At 34.5% G+C, this 17,236-nt stretch overlaps 1 protein-coding gene across 1 annotated transcript in view; it reads left to right on the top strand.

The window, feature by feature from the left end:
- The window catches only part of LOC136034778 (protein HBS1-like), a 68,408-nt gene that overhangs the window by 19,320 nt on the left and 31,852 nt on the right, over positions 1-17,236 (top strand). Inside the window, exons 3-5 of the mRNA XM_065716190.1 lie at positions 5,298-5,399; positions 10,051-10,115; positions 16,000-16,147. Coding sequence (XP_065572262.1) covers positions 5,298-5,399; positions 10,051-10,115; positions 16,000-16,147 — 315 coding nt within the window. The remainder of the gene's footprint in view (positions 1-5,297; positions 5,400-10,050; positions 10,116-15,999; positions 16,148-17,236) is intronic.

Here is a 17,236-nt window from a genome sequence, read left to right as displayed (position 1 = left end):
ATGTCAATCACATATCTAAGACACTGCTGATTTTTCCCACCATGTTTCATCCCGATCCCTCCACTCTAAGCGTTTTTCATAATTTTAGGCCCCCCCCCCAAACTCTCTCCAGTGTCACCGGATCCGGTCGGGATTTAAAATAAGAGTTTTGAGACACGCTATCCTTCCAAACATCATATTTCATTAAGATCTGATCAACCGTTCGTAAGTTAAAAATACTTCATTTTTCTATTTTTCCGAATTAACCAGCCCCCACTATCCCCCCAGATGGTCAAATCGAGAAAACGACTATTTTTAATTTAATCTGGTCCGGTCCCTGCTACGGCCGCCAAATTTCATTGTCCTAGCTTACTTGGAAGTGCTAAAGTAACAAAACCGGGACTGACAGACAGACCGACAGAACTTGCGATTGCTATGTGTCATTTGGTTAATTAGGGGAACCGATTATTTTTTGGGGAGGCCGAAATATTCGGGAAAATACCCGAAAATGTAGGGATAGTGAAACCACTGGCATTTTCTGACGAAACCTGCCAACAAATTTCACTAAGCCACATCAACTTTAGTCAAGAACTTTACAATAAGTAACTTCTCTAAATTTTACGAATCAGAATTAGCTTAATTTCGAAATATTCACTTACAGTATTAAAATAAGCCTTTGATATTTTTAAAACCGAGTTTTAGCAGTTATCTCAGTGATCAATAGTTTTTATGGCACTTGATATTAACCATGTGACATATAGAGATCGCAAATTCTGTCAGTCTGTCTGTCCGGTTTTGCTAGTTTAGGCTCTTCCAGATAAGCTAGGACGATGAAATTTTCCAGGCGTATCAGGGACCAGACCAGATTAAATTAGAAATAGTCGTTTTTCCGATTCGACCATTTGGGGGGGGAGTGAGGGGACGGTTAATTCAGACAAATTAGAAAAAAATTAAGTATTTTTAACTTACGAACAGGCCATTGGATCTTAATGAAATTTGATATTTAGAAGGATGTTAAGTCTCACAGCTCTTATTTTAAATCCCGACCGGATCCGGTGACATTGGGAGGAGTTGGAGGGGGAAACCTAAAATCTTGGAAAACGCTTAGAGTGAAGGGATGGGGATGAATCTTGGTGGAAAAACTAAGCACAAGTCCTAGATACGTGATTGACATAACCAGAATGGATCCGCTCACTTTGGGGGAGTTGGGAGAAGGTTAATTGTGAAAAATTAGAAAAAATGAGGTATTAACTTACGAAGGAGTGATCAGATATTAATGAAATTTCATATTTAGATGGACCTCGGAACTCAGATCTTTTATTTTAAATTCTGACCGGATCCAGTTTCATTGGGAGAGTTGGGGGACCGGAAATCTTGCAAAAGGCTTAAAATCGAGGGGTCGGGGTGAAACTTAGTGGGAAAAATAAGCACAAATCCTAAATACGTGATTGACATAACCGGAACGGATCCGCTCTCTTTGGGGAAGTTGGAGGAGGGTTAATCCTGAAAATTAGAAAAAAGGGGTATTTTTAACTTACGAAGGAGTGATTGGATCTTAATGAAATTTCCTATTTAGAAGGACCTCGTAATTCAGATCTCTAATTTTAATTCTCGACCGCATCCAGTGTCATTGGGGGAGTTGGGGGGGGATCTTGGAAAACGCTTAGTGTGGAGAGATCAAGATGAAAATTGGTGGGAAGAATAAGCACAAGTCCAAGAAACGTGACTGACACCACCGAACTGAATTTGCTCTCTTTGGGGGAGTTGGAGGGAGGGGGGTCATTGAGAAAAATTAGAAAATATGAGGCATCTGTAACTTACAAACGGGTGACCGGATCTTAATGAAATTTGATATTTATAAGGATCTTGTGCTTCAGAACTCTTATTTTAAATCACGACCAGATCTGGTGACATTGGGGAGTCGGAGGGGAACACTGGAAATTTTGGAAAACGTGAAAATTGAAGTTTCTTTATCTTACGAATGGTTGATCGGATCTTAATAAAACTTGATATATAGAAAGATCGTATGTCTCAAACGCTCCTTTTTCATTTCGAATTGGACCCGGGAACATAGGGGGTTGGAGGGGGGTAACAGAAGTCTTGGAAACCGGAAATCTTGGAAAACACTTAGAGTGGAGACATCGGGATGAAACTTGATGGGAAGAATAAGTACAAGTTCTAGATACGTAATTGACATAATTGTAACGGATCCGCTCTCTTTTGGGGAGTTAGGGGGAGGTGTCAATTTGGATAAACTAGAAAAATTGAGGTATTTTTAACTTAAGAACGGGCGACAAGATCCTAATGAAATTTGGTATTTAGAAGGAACTCGTGTCTCAAAGCTCTTATTTTAAATCCTGACCAGATCTGGTGTCATTGGGGGGAGTTGGACGGGGAGGCCTGAAATTTTGGAAAACGCTTAGAGTGGAGAGATCGGGATGAAACTTGGTGGGTAGAATAAGCAAATGTCGTAGATACGTTATTGACGTAACCAGAGTGGATCTGCTCTCTTTGGGGGAGTTAGGAGGGGGTGTCCAGTGCTTTGGCGAGTTTGGTGCTTCTGGATGTGTTAGGACGATGAAAATTGGTAAGCTTGTCGGGGACCTGCTCCAATTGACTTAATAAAGTTTTTTTTCCGATTTGACCATCTGGGGGGGGGGGGTGAAAGGAGAGGAAAAACTTACGAGTGGTTCATCAGATCTTAATAAATTTTCATATTTAGAAGGACCTTGTGACTCAAAGCTCTTCTTTTAAATCCCTACCGGCATTAAGCCTCTGATTTTCCTTTTAAATCAATCTATTGATTCTTAGGATTTTGCTAGAGCTCATGCCGTATGAGCTCTTCGCTCTTCCAACCTCCTCACTAGTGCCATATTGAGATCTTAGGTCTTGTTATTTTATACATTAATTGCTCTATCTTTTTAAGCTATTTGTGTGGTCGTAGTAGGCTTTTTAACATTAAGGGATAGTGGGTAGTCAGGAACTGGTAATAGGAGGTTCAGGGGGAAAATCGTCGCTGCGTATAGTGGGATAATGGTCCATCCATAATGTTTATTCTCAATAGGTCCAAGGAATCCCTGACTTTTCTTTCTAAAAGGGTTTGTTATCAATCACCTTAAGAGTTTAACTTTCAAATTTAGTTACTTAAGAAAAAAAATAAGTTTTTTCAATTGAAATTAAGGAGCAACATTGAAACTCAAAACGAACTGAAAGTATTCCGTTTGTGAAGGGATTGCCCCTTCCTCAATACCTCGCTCTTCACACTAAAGTTTTTAGCACTTAAAAAAAGCCTCCTATTCTAATTAAACGGTCCTCATGTTCAGGGGTCATTCTTAAAAATCGGACAAACAGTCAAATTTTAGCGTAAAGAGCAAGGCATTGGGAATGAGGCAACTGCTTCATTAATGGAATAATTTCTGCTCAATTTGGATTTTAATTTTGCTCCTTGCTTTCAGCTAAAAAAAAAATCTTTTTTTAATTTAATTTCTAATCATTTTTAAATAATACCGGTAATCTGGCTCACCCTCTATGAAAACTTTCCTTCCTTCATGGGAAACTTCTCTGTGGAAAGCTCCTACCATGTAAAATATCCCCCCCTCCATTATTCTTTCTGCTAAATTTTCTGATGACAGCAAAATTAGGAGCCAATTTTCCTTCTCTAAGAAGCTCGAATTGAATCATAATCCCCTTAAGACCTATATAAGCCATTAGCTATTAATTTCCATCTTGTTGAGGACTCCCTCTCCCATATTTGTTAGATTCTGGGTAAAAACTTCCAAAGAGGAAACTGAACTTACTCTTATTTCCCGCCAAGTTCGGTCGAGAGCCGACAAACTGTTCTGCTAGATGTCGTAATGATAAGAATTTACGTGTCTCAATACTTGTTTTCCCTCTGAAGTAGACAGAATTAGTACAGACCCCCCCCCAAAAAAAGAAGAAAAAATACTTAAAGACGCCCATCTTGTTTCCAATCAGGTTTATCAAGGTCAGATAAGTTATTCTATTGGATGTTCTGAAAATGATAAGTTTAACACATCTTTCCTCAAAAGCACCTCATATCCTGTTAGGCCCGAATCCTCAAAAGACAAAACAAGGATGGTTATTAAGGGGTCGGCACCGTTTATTTTTTTTTTTTTTTTTTAGCAAAAACAGATATGGTAAAAAACGGCAAAAAAAAAGGAACCGAAACAGATGATTCTACTGTGGTGGCTTCAAGTTCCTATCTGCAAAAAGGTGGAATTTTGTATTTATTGCCAGAAGAAAGATCACGAATGTGTGTTTATTTGTTGTTTTTTTATTCACAGGGGTGATTGTATCGACCCAGTAGTCCTAGAACGTTGCAAGAAAGCTAATTTGAACGAAAATTAAACGTTCTAGTGCCTTTTTAAGTGACCAAAAAATCGGCGGGCAACTAGACCCTCTCTCATGCTCATTTTTTTCCAAATCACCGGATCAGAATTTTGAGATAGCCATTTTGTTCAGCATAGTCGTAAAATTCAATAACTGTGTCGCTGAGGACGACTTAATCCCCCATAGTCCCTGGGGACTATGCCAGTTAGCCAGTTAGGCTGCCAGTTAGGAACTTTGCCTATTGTTTACATATAGTATTGGAGACAGTTACGTGGGAGGGTCTTTCCATGGAGGGATTTTTCATGGGGGAAAAGAATTTCCATGGAGGGGGTAATGGACTTCCCAGTATTGTTTAAAAAACAATCAGAAATTAAATTAAAAAATTAATTTTTTTCAATTGAAAGTAAGGAGCAGCATTAAAACTTAAAACGAACAGAAATTATTACATATTTAAGGGGGTTCGCCCACTTTTCAATTCCTCGCTCTTTATGCTAAAGTTCGAATTCTGTTCCAATTCTTTAAGAATGACCCTGAATTATAAAGGTCGTTTAATTAGAATAAATATGAAAGTAACTTCTTCAAACCGCACAATTAGCTTTGGCTTGATTGGAAAATAAATCGTAGCTATGTCTTATTCAAGTATGTAGCGGGTATTTTGGTTTGGATTGGTTAGGTTAGGTTGGTGTAATATATACTATGCTTTACTCCCTCCCCCTCCCTAGTGTTCAAGTATATAGCCCAAATTTGTTTCTAAACTATTATATTCTCATCATATTCTGTGATTTCATTATCATTAATCGAACTTTATCTCCCGAGTGTTTATTACATAATCGGTAAGTACAAAAACTTTAGCGTAAAGAGTGAGGTATTGACGAGGGGGCGAACCCCCTCATATACAAAATAATTTCTGTTCGTTTTAAGTTTTAATGTTGCTCCTTACTTTCAGTTGAAAATACGTTTTATTCTAGAGCAATTTATCTATGATAGAAGTAGTCAACAAGTGCTGAGTGGCTTTATACAGACAAATGAACAAATAAAAGAAGAAGAGGAAGAATTGTGTCGAGGGACAGGTGAGTTAAGCCCTAACTTCTTTTTCTGCAACAGTTTCAACTAAGGACAATGGGTAAATATTATATTAAATATTGTTCCACAATGGTACAGAGGGTGCTCAACAAGCAAAGAGGATCACTGCAAATTCCTGGTTAGATAATAAGTGCTCAATAAAAAAAAAATACATCTTGCAAACCAATATTTTCTTAGGTAAGGGCTTGCAAAGTTTAAAGCTCTACGAAAATGGATCACTTTTCAGGGAAAAACTGACAGTTCATTTTGAAAAACAACGTTTAACTTCTAAAGTAAATAATTAATTATAATAAAGTTAGTGTACAACCACTGTTTGTGCTTACTAGAAAAGTATTTCATGTCTATCTGCTCTCTTTTTTGTTTTCATTGTAAATTTGTGTTTTGCAGGATAATGAAAAAGTGGGTATTTTGATAATTGGTAAATTACGGTGCTGTTTACTCCTTTTCATGTGCATCGACTTAATGAACTAATTGTGTTTTCTCTTTTCTTCTATGTTGTCGCCAACGATTGTGTGTTTATCTACCGATTGGGCGTATGTATTTCAATTGTTTTATTCCGTAAGGTAAGGTTTTTTTTGCTATTAAAATATTTAGAGTATAGTATTATTGAGCGTTTTTACCTTAATCTTTCTTTCAATGAAGAGCAATGGAGGTTGACTTGGACGATCTTTTAAAACTTGTTGATTCAGTGTCAATTAATACGCATACCCCCTCTAATGAAGTGGCTGAGTTGGATATTGACGATTTAATAAGTGGTACGTGCATGGAACTTCCATATGTAGTACGCTCTAGCCCAGAGGCTTGTGAAAATCTGGGCACTTCAGAGTTGCTTAGAGATATTATTCCTACCAAATTAAATCTCTCAGAAGAACTCTCAGCCGAATCGAATGTGGCTGATTTTAAGGTTCAAAATTCAACACCACCAGTGCCTATCACAGAGGGCCTTGACGACAGTAATGCATCTTCTAATGTTAAGTTAGTGTATCAGCAAGACAAAATCAGTTCTGAAAACATAACCTTTCTTAATCCTCAAATAGCCTTGGAAAGGAAAGATGCCGAGGCTAAGAAAACATTGTCAAGTGATAATGACGAGTCTGATTCTGATCTAGAGGATTACAGTTGGATGGACTTGGTAGAACTTACTGGTTTTAAGCTTAAATCAGCAACATCTACCACGGAGGAGATATATGACGAAATAAGCGAAACATTAGACCACCAAAGATGCTACAAACCTACAATTTTGCTAAAAGACTGCTCTGAAGTGGGAATAATAATGAAACCAGTGTTGTCTGATAGAAAAGTTGAAGAAAAGCGCTATGAAAAGATAAAGACTCCCATTAAACCATTTGATTTTAGTACACCATCACCGGATGCCTGTGTACGCCAGAGGAGACTTGGGACAAATATAGTGTGATTTATATACAATGTTGTCGATTTTCAAAATGAAATTAAAAAGAATTAGAGTTGGCCCAGTTTCTGTGTCGGTAAAGCTAATTCCTATTGCTGTCAAATATGAATATGGAATAGCAAAATAAAGGAGGTTTTGAGAAATGCTAAATACTAATCCAGATGAAACCCGGTTGTTTTTTCTCCTTTATGCCTTTTATTCTTTTTATTTTCGTTTTGTACTCCCCTCTTCCCTACATCTTAAAATTGTAGAAAACTGATTCTTTTTTTTCTTTTTTTTTTACGACAGTTTATTGCACTAGCATAAAAGTTGGACGAAGAGTTTGTAAAACGTAGTCGCGAAGCGTTGATTAATCCTTTCTTCTTTTTTCTAAAGATTTAAAATCTATTTTTTCCTTTTTTGTTCTTAATTGAACGATTTTTTTTCTACTTTGATATCTTTTTTCTTTTTTTTATTACATTGTTAACTGATTAAAATAATATCTTTTGGTTATCAATAGGTTTGCTCAAGTAATAGGATACTACTATAAAGATTTAACACTTGACTCAAATAAGAGTTGTCAATTAGTGAGCTTTTTAATCAACGAACAAAAAATGCCTCTGATCTGTTATAATAATCGAAGCTGTGAAAGAGAAAGTCAGCAAAGCTCAGTCGGACAACAAATTTACTTATGATTCAGTTCGCTTTTGGTGGGAAACACTATAGAATAACAGAGTGATAATTAGTTCATCAAGTTCGGCTAAAGCTCTCGCCAATTCCTATACACTGATGATCCTGTGTGTTTCCTCTTGTGATTTAACTCTATAGTTTCTAAAATATTTGCCTTCTTGTGTTATTATGCCTTTTTTCTTAATTGAAATTGTGTGTATTTTTCGAAAAATTTTGAATGTTGTTCATTCCTCTTTTAAAATAACTCAATCATATGTTTCATTTCCCCTCGTTGTTTAGTAGGTTGTAAAGCAGGCAGCTTGGGTCTTTCGCACACACAAGGTCATGACGGAATGATGACGTCAGTCTAATCAGAGCCCAAGGCCTGCATGAGTGTAGGGAGGAAACAAAAAACCGAGATCCTTCTATTATATGGTTTATATGTATACCTTATAATACAAGAAAGTACATAACACGTATAGTAGAAAGGTTCATTACGAGTAAAAATGTAATGCTATGTTTTTGCTATATTCCAGTTACTTTTTTGAAGTGGCTTTGAATTTTTCTTTATGATTTATCAGTGATTAGCGTATATGGTGCTGAAGTGGGTCAAAATCTTGCACATTATCATGAACAGTAGGGGAGAAAGAAATAATACCAGGCGATCAAATTATATGATCGGTATCACAAGCCTTTTTTAGAGTGATAAATATTAAAGAAAATTTGGAGATTTGGGTGTAAAGTGACGTGTTGGAAGACACTAAAACTCTGATCTATTTTTCACTGAAGATCGATTAATATTAATATTAAGATTAACCGTAATTAAATAATATGATGAATTCCAAACAAATTGACCCGCATTAGTCTTCAGTAGACTGCGCGTCTTAGTGAATTTTGTCTAGGATTTTAACACAACGGTCTTTATTTTGGAGATAAGAGTTTATAGAAACGGTAGTCCCAGTAGGTATGGCCAAGAAAGATTGATCAGATTTGAATGGAACTGGGGAAGGGGGAAGTACATGCCGTTTAAGAATACAGTTAACTGGAAGGGCGACTGTTATTCTGATATACCTGTTATTCTTAGAGGACTCAGGAATGGAATGTAATGCTTGTTTACTGCAAAATCTTCAAACTTGAAGCTGTAATACGATGCTGGAGACATTGTAAGAATCGAACAAATCATCGATTATGAAATTCTCATCTTGTATGCCTTTAATATTAAAAAAAAAATAGTTGGGATTGATGCGGTATGTATAAGCAGAGTGTAATTGGGTAATTGGAAAAGTTAGAGCATCTAAGGGATCCAAAACGATCATTTGCTCTTCCTACTCCACAACTCAACTAAGCAGAAGAAAAAATAAACTAAAAACTTTGCATTTGTGACCCTTAACACTTCTCTTTTCGAGGATATTAAAATGCATCGCACTTTAAAAACATCAGTCGTCTGCTTAACGCAACAAATTATACTCCTATTTTAGTCATCGGTTCTTTGCTGCTGTTAGCAAAACCAGAAGAGGACAAACATACACTGAATTTGTTTTTATCCAATAGACGGTTTGAAAATTCAGACAAATTTACCAAAATATTGCAAGGATGAAAATCAAATCCCAATGTCGAAACTGTGCTTTCAAATAAGATTTGTTATAACCTTGAATCCTAACGATTTAAAAAGTCACTTGTGAATTCATAATCATAATAAATTGTTATGAAATAATATTTCAAGTGTAAGATCGTTTTTTGTATTCTTTCCGATATTTTAATTGTGCTTGATTATTTCGCAAAACTCATTTTAGTGGTATCTATTTTATTGTAGTATAGATGGCGTCTGTCTTCATTACATGAAGAACATAACATTGGTGAAATAATGGTAACATTTCTATATTACGTCGGTTCGTTGTGTAACATCTTATTAACCCCACATAATTGTATAATTGGACACAACCCATAGCAATTTTGAAGTTGGATCGTCGAGATATGACAAAGAGAAAAAAAGATACAATTTACTTTGAGCCAATGTAGAAAAAAGTAGTGGCGGATATCTTGACTGATATTTCCAGTGTATCTTCAAAGGATAGTTGAAAAAGGGCAAAACCTTAAAAACTCACATGGTAAAACAGTCACAAAGCGGGAGCAGATTTTAGTTTGTTATTTTACCAGTGGGGTTCCTCCAAAACAGTCTGGGGCAATCCCCGCCCCTTATGCAGGTAAAGTTTACAAACAGATATCTTGAAAACGATGCATTTAATCAACTCGATATGATTTTTAATATTAGTTGAACTTATAGGCAATGATAGTTACATCTCTTGTTGGGAAGTATAATTTCGTGCTTTTGGGGGTACCTTTGAAATCTTAAACATCAAACCCCCGTAACGGTAAAAGTTGGTTGCTTTATCCATAAAACGCTTCTCCTTCTAATTCTTCGTTTACTAGTACTTTTTATATTTTTGTCTAAGAAAAGGGTTTCAAATTGAGAAAGTTTTAAAGTAAATATGTAATTGGAAAAAATTACTTTAATTATTATGCTCTCATATTTAGCGGTTATTTCCATGTTTGTGTTACTAATATTTTGAAGCTATTTACAGTTCAAGTTGAGCTCTCTAAAGCCACTGCACCAGTCGAAGAAAAGGTCTTGCAAATCCCTTTAAAGGTAAGTCGTATTGCATCTGGAATGTTATCCGTTATATTTAGTTGAAATTACAGAATGTCTGATTTGTAATTTTGAGCATCTTGGAGTTTTTAATAAAAATGTCTCAGTTTTTTCAGTTTGGGGGGGGGGGGTATTTATCTTGGCAATTGCCTTCCCCCGCCTAAATCCCGCCTCTAGACTTCTGAAGAATACTTTTTTGCAGGTATTTCTTTGAAAAATGACTTTTCTTGTATTTTTATTGAGAAAAAAGAAAAATATTGCCTCTCTCGATTTAAAAAAATATATATGTATTTTTGCCCCCCCCCCCCCCACTCCCAATGTTTGCGTGAATCGGCACCATTGGGATAAATTAAATTATTATTTTGATATGTATATGTACAGCGAACAGCCATATCTATCTCCTAACTCCATTCTGTTCAACAAAACGACAGATTTGGCTGAGTATACGTTAATAATATCAGGTCAAAATTTTTGGATATTCAGTATATATATAAGTATTGGCAAGTTGATTACATATTTTTCTCAGCAGCTCTTACCTTTTCTAGTTATTTTAAGCTCATCCTCAGAAGCTTTGATTTTGGTTACAGTGTTGTAGACTATTTTGATCAAACAATTTGGTCCTACTTTGAAGTTTCTCCCCAGCCAGTGTTAATTTAAAATTGTTTTTTTGATGTTTTTCTACAGTTCTTTCGAGAGCCTTTCAACCTTTTTTTTGTAAGTTGTTTAATCTGGCTGCTGTTACTTATGTAGTTTGCATTTTCCTTCATCTTTGTTTTTCAAGTTTCTTTATCAATGGAAAGTGAAGATAGAATTTTTTATAGTGACGTGCAAGCTAATGGGAACTTTTTTTTATCGGCACGTAAATACACAACAATACAAAAGATCCTCGCTCAACAGTAATATAAATATTACTCAAATCTATCTAGTCAGCCGAATCTATATTTACCGTATTGGCTAGACCACCCGACGTCTGCCACCTGTGATATTTGCTGGCTGAAAAAAATCTGACAACTTTAGTAAACGATAAGCTACCAGTCTACTCATAGAGATCAAAAACATATAAACTAGACGTACATTAGAAGGTATTCCCGTCTAAAATACCTTTAAGAGGCATATTTTTCTTTCTCTTAATTTAGAAAAAAAACTCACCGAAAACGAAGTTTTTCAAAGAAAAGTAAATACCATATTGAACCTAGGATCTTAGAAAACGAATTCGGACATAAAATCTATAGTAAATCAGACAGAAATTACTATTAAAGAATAAGTAAAACCCAAACCAAAACGAACAGAAATTAAATAAACGATCATAGCAAACAAACATACAACATGTACTAATGTAAATGAATAAATAAATCTTGAAAACGAGTAAAATTTAAATTGAGTGTGCAAATCAAGCTTGAAACGAATAAAAAGTCTTTTAGTATTAAAGAATAAATAAAACCCAAAACTAACAGAAATTAAATGAACAAACATAGCAAAAACATACAACAGGTACTAATGTAAATGAATAAATAAACCTTAAAATGAAGAAAACTTACATTTAATATGCAAATCAAGCTTAAAACGAACAAAAATTCTCTTATTATTACGGAATAAATAAAAGCCGAAGCGAACAGAAATTGAATGACCAATCATAACAAAAAATATGCAACAGGCACTAATATAAACGAATAAATGAATCTTAAAATGAGTAAAACTTGCATTGAATCTGCAAATCAAGCTTAGACCGAGCAAAAATCCTTATAAAAATGAGTTTGTCTACTGCCCCCTTCCCTAACTGGAAAAGTATAAAACCAACTGCGTCATTGGCGCTTTATTGAAAACAAATTATATTACAGGTATTTGCTTGTGTACTTATTACAACATCGAAAATAAAATGATAAACTGTGAAGTAAAATCTTGAACTGGTGAGCTTTCAACAATTAGTTGCATTATATATCAAACATTCAGTTTGATTTTATTTGTACTTTTCAAGACGGTTCAAAACACATAGTTTTCAGTAAAACGTCAATGACGCAGTAAATTTTAGATTATTACAGTGAAAGAAGGAGGCAAAATCCAAACCATTCTTTGTAGAGATTTTTGTTTGTTTCAAGCTGGATTTGCATATTCAGTTTAAGTTTCACTCGCTTTAAGATTTATTTACTCATTCATATTAGTAACTATTGTTTGTTTGTTCGCTAGGATTGTTTATTTGATTTCTTTTCGTTTTGGGTTCCATTTATGCTTCAGTAGCAAGATATTTTTGTCCGTCTTAAGCTTGATTTTCATATTCAACTTAAGCTTTACTCGTTTTGAGATTCATTTATTCGTTTATATTAGTACCTGTTGTATTTTTCTTTGCTATGATTGTTTATTTAATTGTTTGTTGTTTAATAGTTATTTCTGGTTGTTTTGAGCTTTAGTTATTGTAGGCTTTTGATCTTTCAGCCATTTATCAAATATTCATTTAAATTCGATTAGATCTTTCCAAGAATGTTCAAGACACCTATAGTTTTTACAACAAACAACTGCCCGTCTCCCTGACTGTAAAATTCTAAAGCCTACTGCATATTTGGCGCTTTACTAAAACGAATTATATTACAAACATTTCTTTTGTACTTATTACAATATTGAAAATAAAATGAAAATTGTAAGTAAAATAAAATCTTGAGCTGATGAGCTTTCAGCAATTGATATCATTATGGAATACATCCAGTTTAATTTTATTAGTTCTTTCCAAGACTGTTCAAGACACATTTAGTTTTCACTTAAGCACCGATGGCGCAATAGGTGTTATACTTTTACAGTTAGGGAAGGGGGCAGTAGCCAAACTCTTGTTGGTAGTGATTTTGTTCGTTTTAAGCTTGATTTGCATATTTAGTTTAAGTTTTCCTCATTTTAAGATTTATTTGTTCATTTGTATTAGTAATTACTGCATTTTTATTTGCTATGATTGTTATTTAATTTCTCTTCGTTTTGAGTTTTATTTATTTTTGAATAGTAAAAGATGTCTTTTTTTCGTTTTAAGTTTGAATTGCATATTCAATTTAAGTTACAACAATTTTGGAATCATTTCAGCCTCAAATAAAATCAGACAATTTCAATTCTCAGTATGTTATTTATTCGAATTAGTAAAGCCGAAAAGGAAATCACGTCGGTGAAAAGGTATTGCAATTCGTTCATAGAAGGAAGCAACTATACAAGCATTGATAAATATGCCTTAAATAAATGGGATCACGTCTTTTTATACTGACTGCTTAATCAAGTGACACATTTTCATGTTTGAATGACTGAATCATAAATTTACAAGTCCTTGACAAGGACATTCTGAAAATGAAAGACGAAGTGAATAATTTTACCAAAAACATGGTAGCAAGTCACCTTTCTTGAAGAAAGAAAAGTTGACGTGTTTGATTTAACTTCCTATTTTTTTCTCTTTTTAATGATCTTTCAGTTTTTAATCCACTTTTCAGCGACGGCAACTTTAAAAATAAATCTAGCTTTAAATATTAGACGTCATATACACTTTCTTTATTAAATAGCAGTCGAACCAGGCATACTTCAAACCGCCTCCATAAAAAATGACTCCATAAAAAAAAAGACTTTCTTATAAGAAAGGGTGTTTTCCCAACGTAAGAAGCCCTTCTTATGGTGGTCTTTTTAGACCACTTCTTGGTTTTTCAAAATAGTGGTCCATCATGTCTCCCACAAAAAAAGAGAAATCTGTTTATTTTCAAATAGGAAATGATATAAAATAATAATCAATAAAAATAAACCAACTTAATTAATAAAAATTACGAAATAGAAAACTAAACTCTACCGTTGTTGTAAATTTCTTTTGCGCAAATGATCACAATAGCTGCAAAAAAAAACATGTAACTAAAACACATTCTAAATTTATCAACCAACTTTTATCTATAAACTCCACTTCGGCTGCTGTTTAAACAACAACAAAAAGACTTAATTTAATAAAAAAAATAGTTTGGCAACGCTGTTTTACTTCTTTTCACTCTCTCATACACTATTCACACCTTCCTATAAACTCTCATTCGAATCAAAACTTCTACATCAGACTCCATACACTCAATATCACTCGCTCCTTCCGCTTTTTGCTAATACGTAATATCATTCTCACACTCAAATTACATAATATCATTCTACACTCAAAACCAAACCCTCTGAACTAAACTCCTTCTCATTTTTCTTTTCCAAATATATTCACAGAATTTCAACACTTAACGCAACAGCTTCTTATCTTATCTTAATGTTCAAAACCACTCGACAGTCGATAAAAACACTAATTCTTGGATCAGGCCATTCGTCACCATCTGATCACACAGCTTGTTCCTTGGGCCTTCTTCATGAATAAAACGGCACACTTGGTCTTGATACATAAATTACTTCATAGAATCCATAGGTGGTACATTATACATTTTCTTAAATGAGAAATTAAGATTCATCAAGAGCCTTTTCTTTTCACAAGAAAATCCAATAATTCTTTCTTTTTTTTGAATATCCATCCACTATCCTTTTCATTTCAGTAATTTTTGCATAATCACTGAGTACTCCTAAGCTCTTCATCAAAATCAAACAGTTTGTGGTAATGAGCTGTAAGTAAGGAGCAACACGGCTCAATAGTAACCGAAACTAAAAAAAAGAAATTTTGATAACAACAGATGCACCAAAAGAATAAGCCTAGTAGGCTGATTCTAAATATATAAGATTCATCAAGTCTAGTGTTTTCCTTCGAAAGCTACGAGCCTGAGAAAATGTACCTGATTTTACAAAAAAGGGAGAAAACATCCTCTAAAAGTCAAGGAATTGACCTAAAGAAAATCACACCATAAGATTAAGCATGTCAGAAAACCCTACTGTAGAAGTTTTAAACTCATATATACAGAAATGTGAATTTTGCATTTTTGCCAAACGAAAGATCACGGATGCGATTTTATTTGTTTAGTTCTTTCACATGGGTAATTGTATCGAAATATTGGTCTTGGAAAATCGGGGGAGGGTGTGTTCGAACGAAAATTAAAAGTTTTAAAGCCTTTTTTAAGCGACCAAAAAGATTGGATGGCAACTAGCTCCTCCTCCCGCGCCCCTTTTTTCCCAAGTCGTCCGATCAAAATTTTTTGATTGCCATTTTGTTCAGTATATTTGAAAGATCCAATAACTATGCTTTTAGGGGTAACATAACCTCCAAAGCCTGCGGGTTGAAGCCTGTAAGTTATGAAATCTGTCCATTGTTTACGTATGGTATTTATTATTGGAAAGTATACAGATATTTTTAGGGGGAAAGGACTGTGGTTGGGGTATTTGTATATGAATATTTGATTTAAATCTTTTGATTAATAAATAAAAAGTTATTTTGTACAAAAGTGCTTCATTTTTCTGATCGACTACGATCCATTGTGTATGCCCTCCCCCTCCCAGTGTGTGAAACAATGGTCTGTCGGTTCTGTCCGTTTTTCAAAGATTATTGTGCCAAAATATTACTTTTCTATTTGAAAAGTTCATTTATTTATTTAGTCCACAGGAACACAGAAATGTAATTATATTTTTCCCTGCTCTCTGAGAACCATCTTTACACCTTACAATATCGTAATTGCCAAGACCAATTGCTCATTATCGAGTAATAATGGATACTCCTAAGCTCGCCATAACATGAAGTTTGGGGCATTGGAATTCCTTTCAGACATTGCTGCCACTTTTAAAAATTTCATGTACTTGTATTTAAATCTTTTAAAGGTTAAAACGAATTAACTATATATTTTGGGGTGCATCAATTGTTCAATGCGCATATCTTCATTTTCTTTTCTTTTTTTTTAATCCTCCTCTTTTCCATTTTTGTTCACAACCTATTATAGTGACGTATGCTAATTTTGAAAAAATTTCTTCCTAGTCTCCGTCAATAGAATTTGGAGCACCGAAAGCACCGTCTGTGATTTCAGGTCCAGTGCCTCGGCCGACTACTGCTAAAATAGTTCCCGCAACCCCTAAAGCTACAATTGTAAGCGGATTTCTTGTGCCATCTGCTACTCCAGACAAAAGTAAGTGTGCCAGTGAAACAAGAATTTGTTTTATTTGTGCTGGTGTTTGATTAATACTTTGTTTGTTTGTTGTTTTTTTTTTCTTCTAAAAATTGAATTGGAAGTGGTCTATTAACATCCTTGTATACATTCTCCTCGACAACCTACATTGTGTTTTGGTGACTTATTACCAAGCATGTTTGGTTATAGTGGAAAGTTAAACACTATTATGAAAAGTTGTGTCCATCTTGACAGTTATTTATCTGATTAATATCTTGTGTACATATTTTAATTGATTGCTTTTATTTAGAAGCAAAAATCGAAATGATGTTGGACCAAGCTGGGGTGGGTTACCCTTGGAAACCCACATTCCTTTTGCTGTGATTTTACTATTCACTCTATGTTCTTACTGGAAAATCTCTTCAAGGGGAATGCAAATACTAAGTATTATATCCAACTTGACTATCGTTTAATTGATTAGTAGCTTACTATTTTAATTGATTAGTCATTTTTCTTACAATGGAAATGACTTTGACCAACTTTAAGAGGATTTTCTTTGGCAACCTATATTGTCTGTTACTGAAATATTACCAAGTATTCTAGGCTCTAGCTGGAAATTCTCTTTAGTGGAATTGCAAAGACTATCACGAAAAATTGTACCCAACTTTACAGTCATTTCTCTGAAATCTTTGGGACGACAGGTTTGCATTGTACCATAATCTCCTGCATCTCTCAATAACTATAACAGTTATGAGTTATGACTAAACTGGTCATGGTAACTAACTGTAAGTAAAGAGTGACCCTTGCCATTTGTAACCAAACTCTACAAAGGAATATTTGATAGCAATATAAGTTTCAAAGGGATCTCCTTTTTGTGCTAATTTTAAATATTTAGATTTAATGAGGTTTCTTCTACTGGGAAGTAGGTGCCCTAAGTGTTGACGAATGCTTTTTTAGGCCCTTATTTTCAAGCTTCCTATAAGATATGCTTCAGACAAATGCAGAGAGAGTGAGAATTAACCCCTAACTTCCCTACATCTGCAGAAAAAAATATTTTGACTAGGTTCCCTCTAACTGCTGACAGTTCCCCCTTGCTGCAGATTTTGTACA

Source organism: Artemia franciscana, chromosome 13, assembly GCF_032884065.1.
Source record: "Artemia franciscana chromosome 13, ASM3288406v1, whole genome shotgun sequence".
Taxonomy (NCBI): domain Eukaryota; kingdom Metazoa; phylum Arthropoda; class Branchiopoda; order Anostraca; family Artemiidae; genus Artemia; species Artemia franciscana.
The sequence above is the reverse complement of the archived record's forward strand: the minus strand, read 5'-3'. Positions and strand labels throughout refer to the sequence as shown.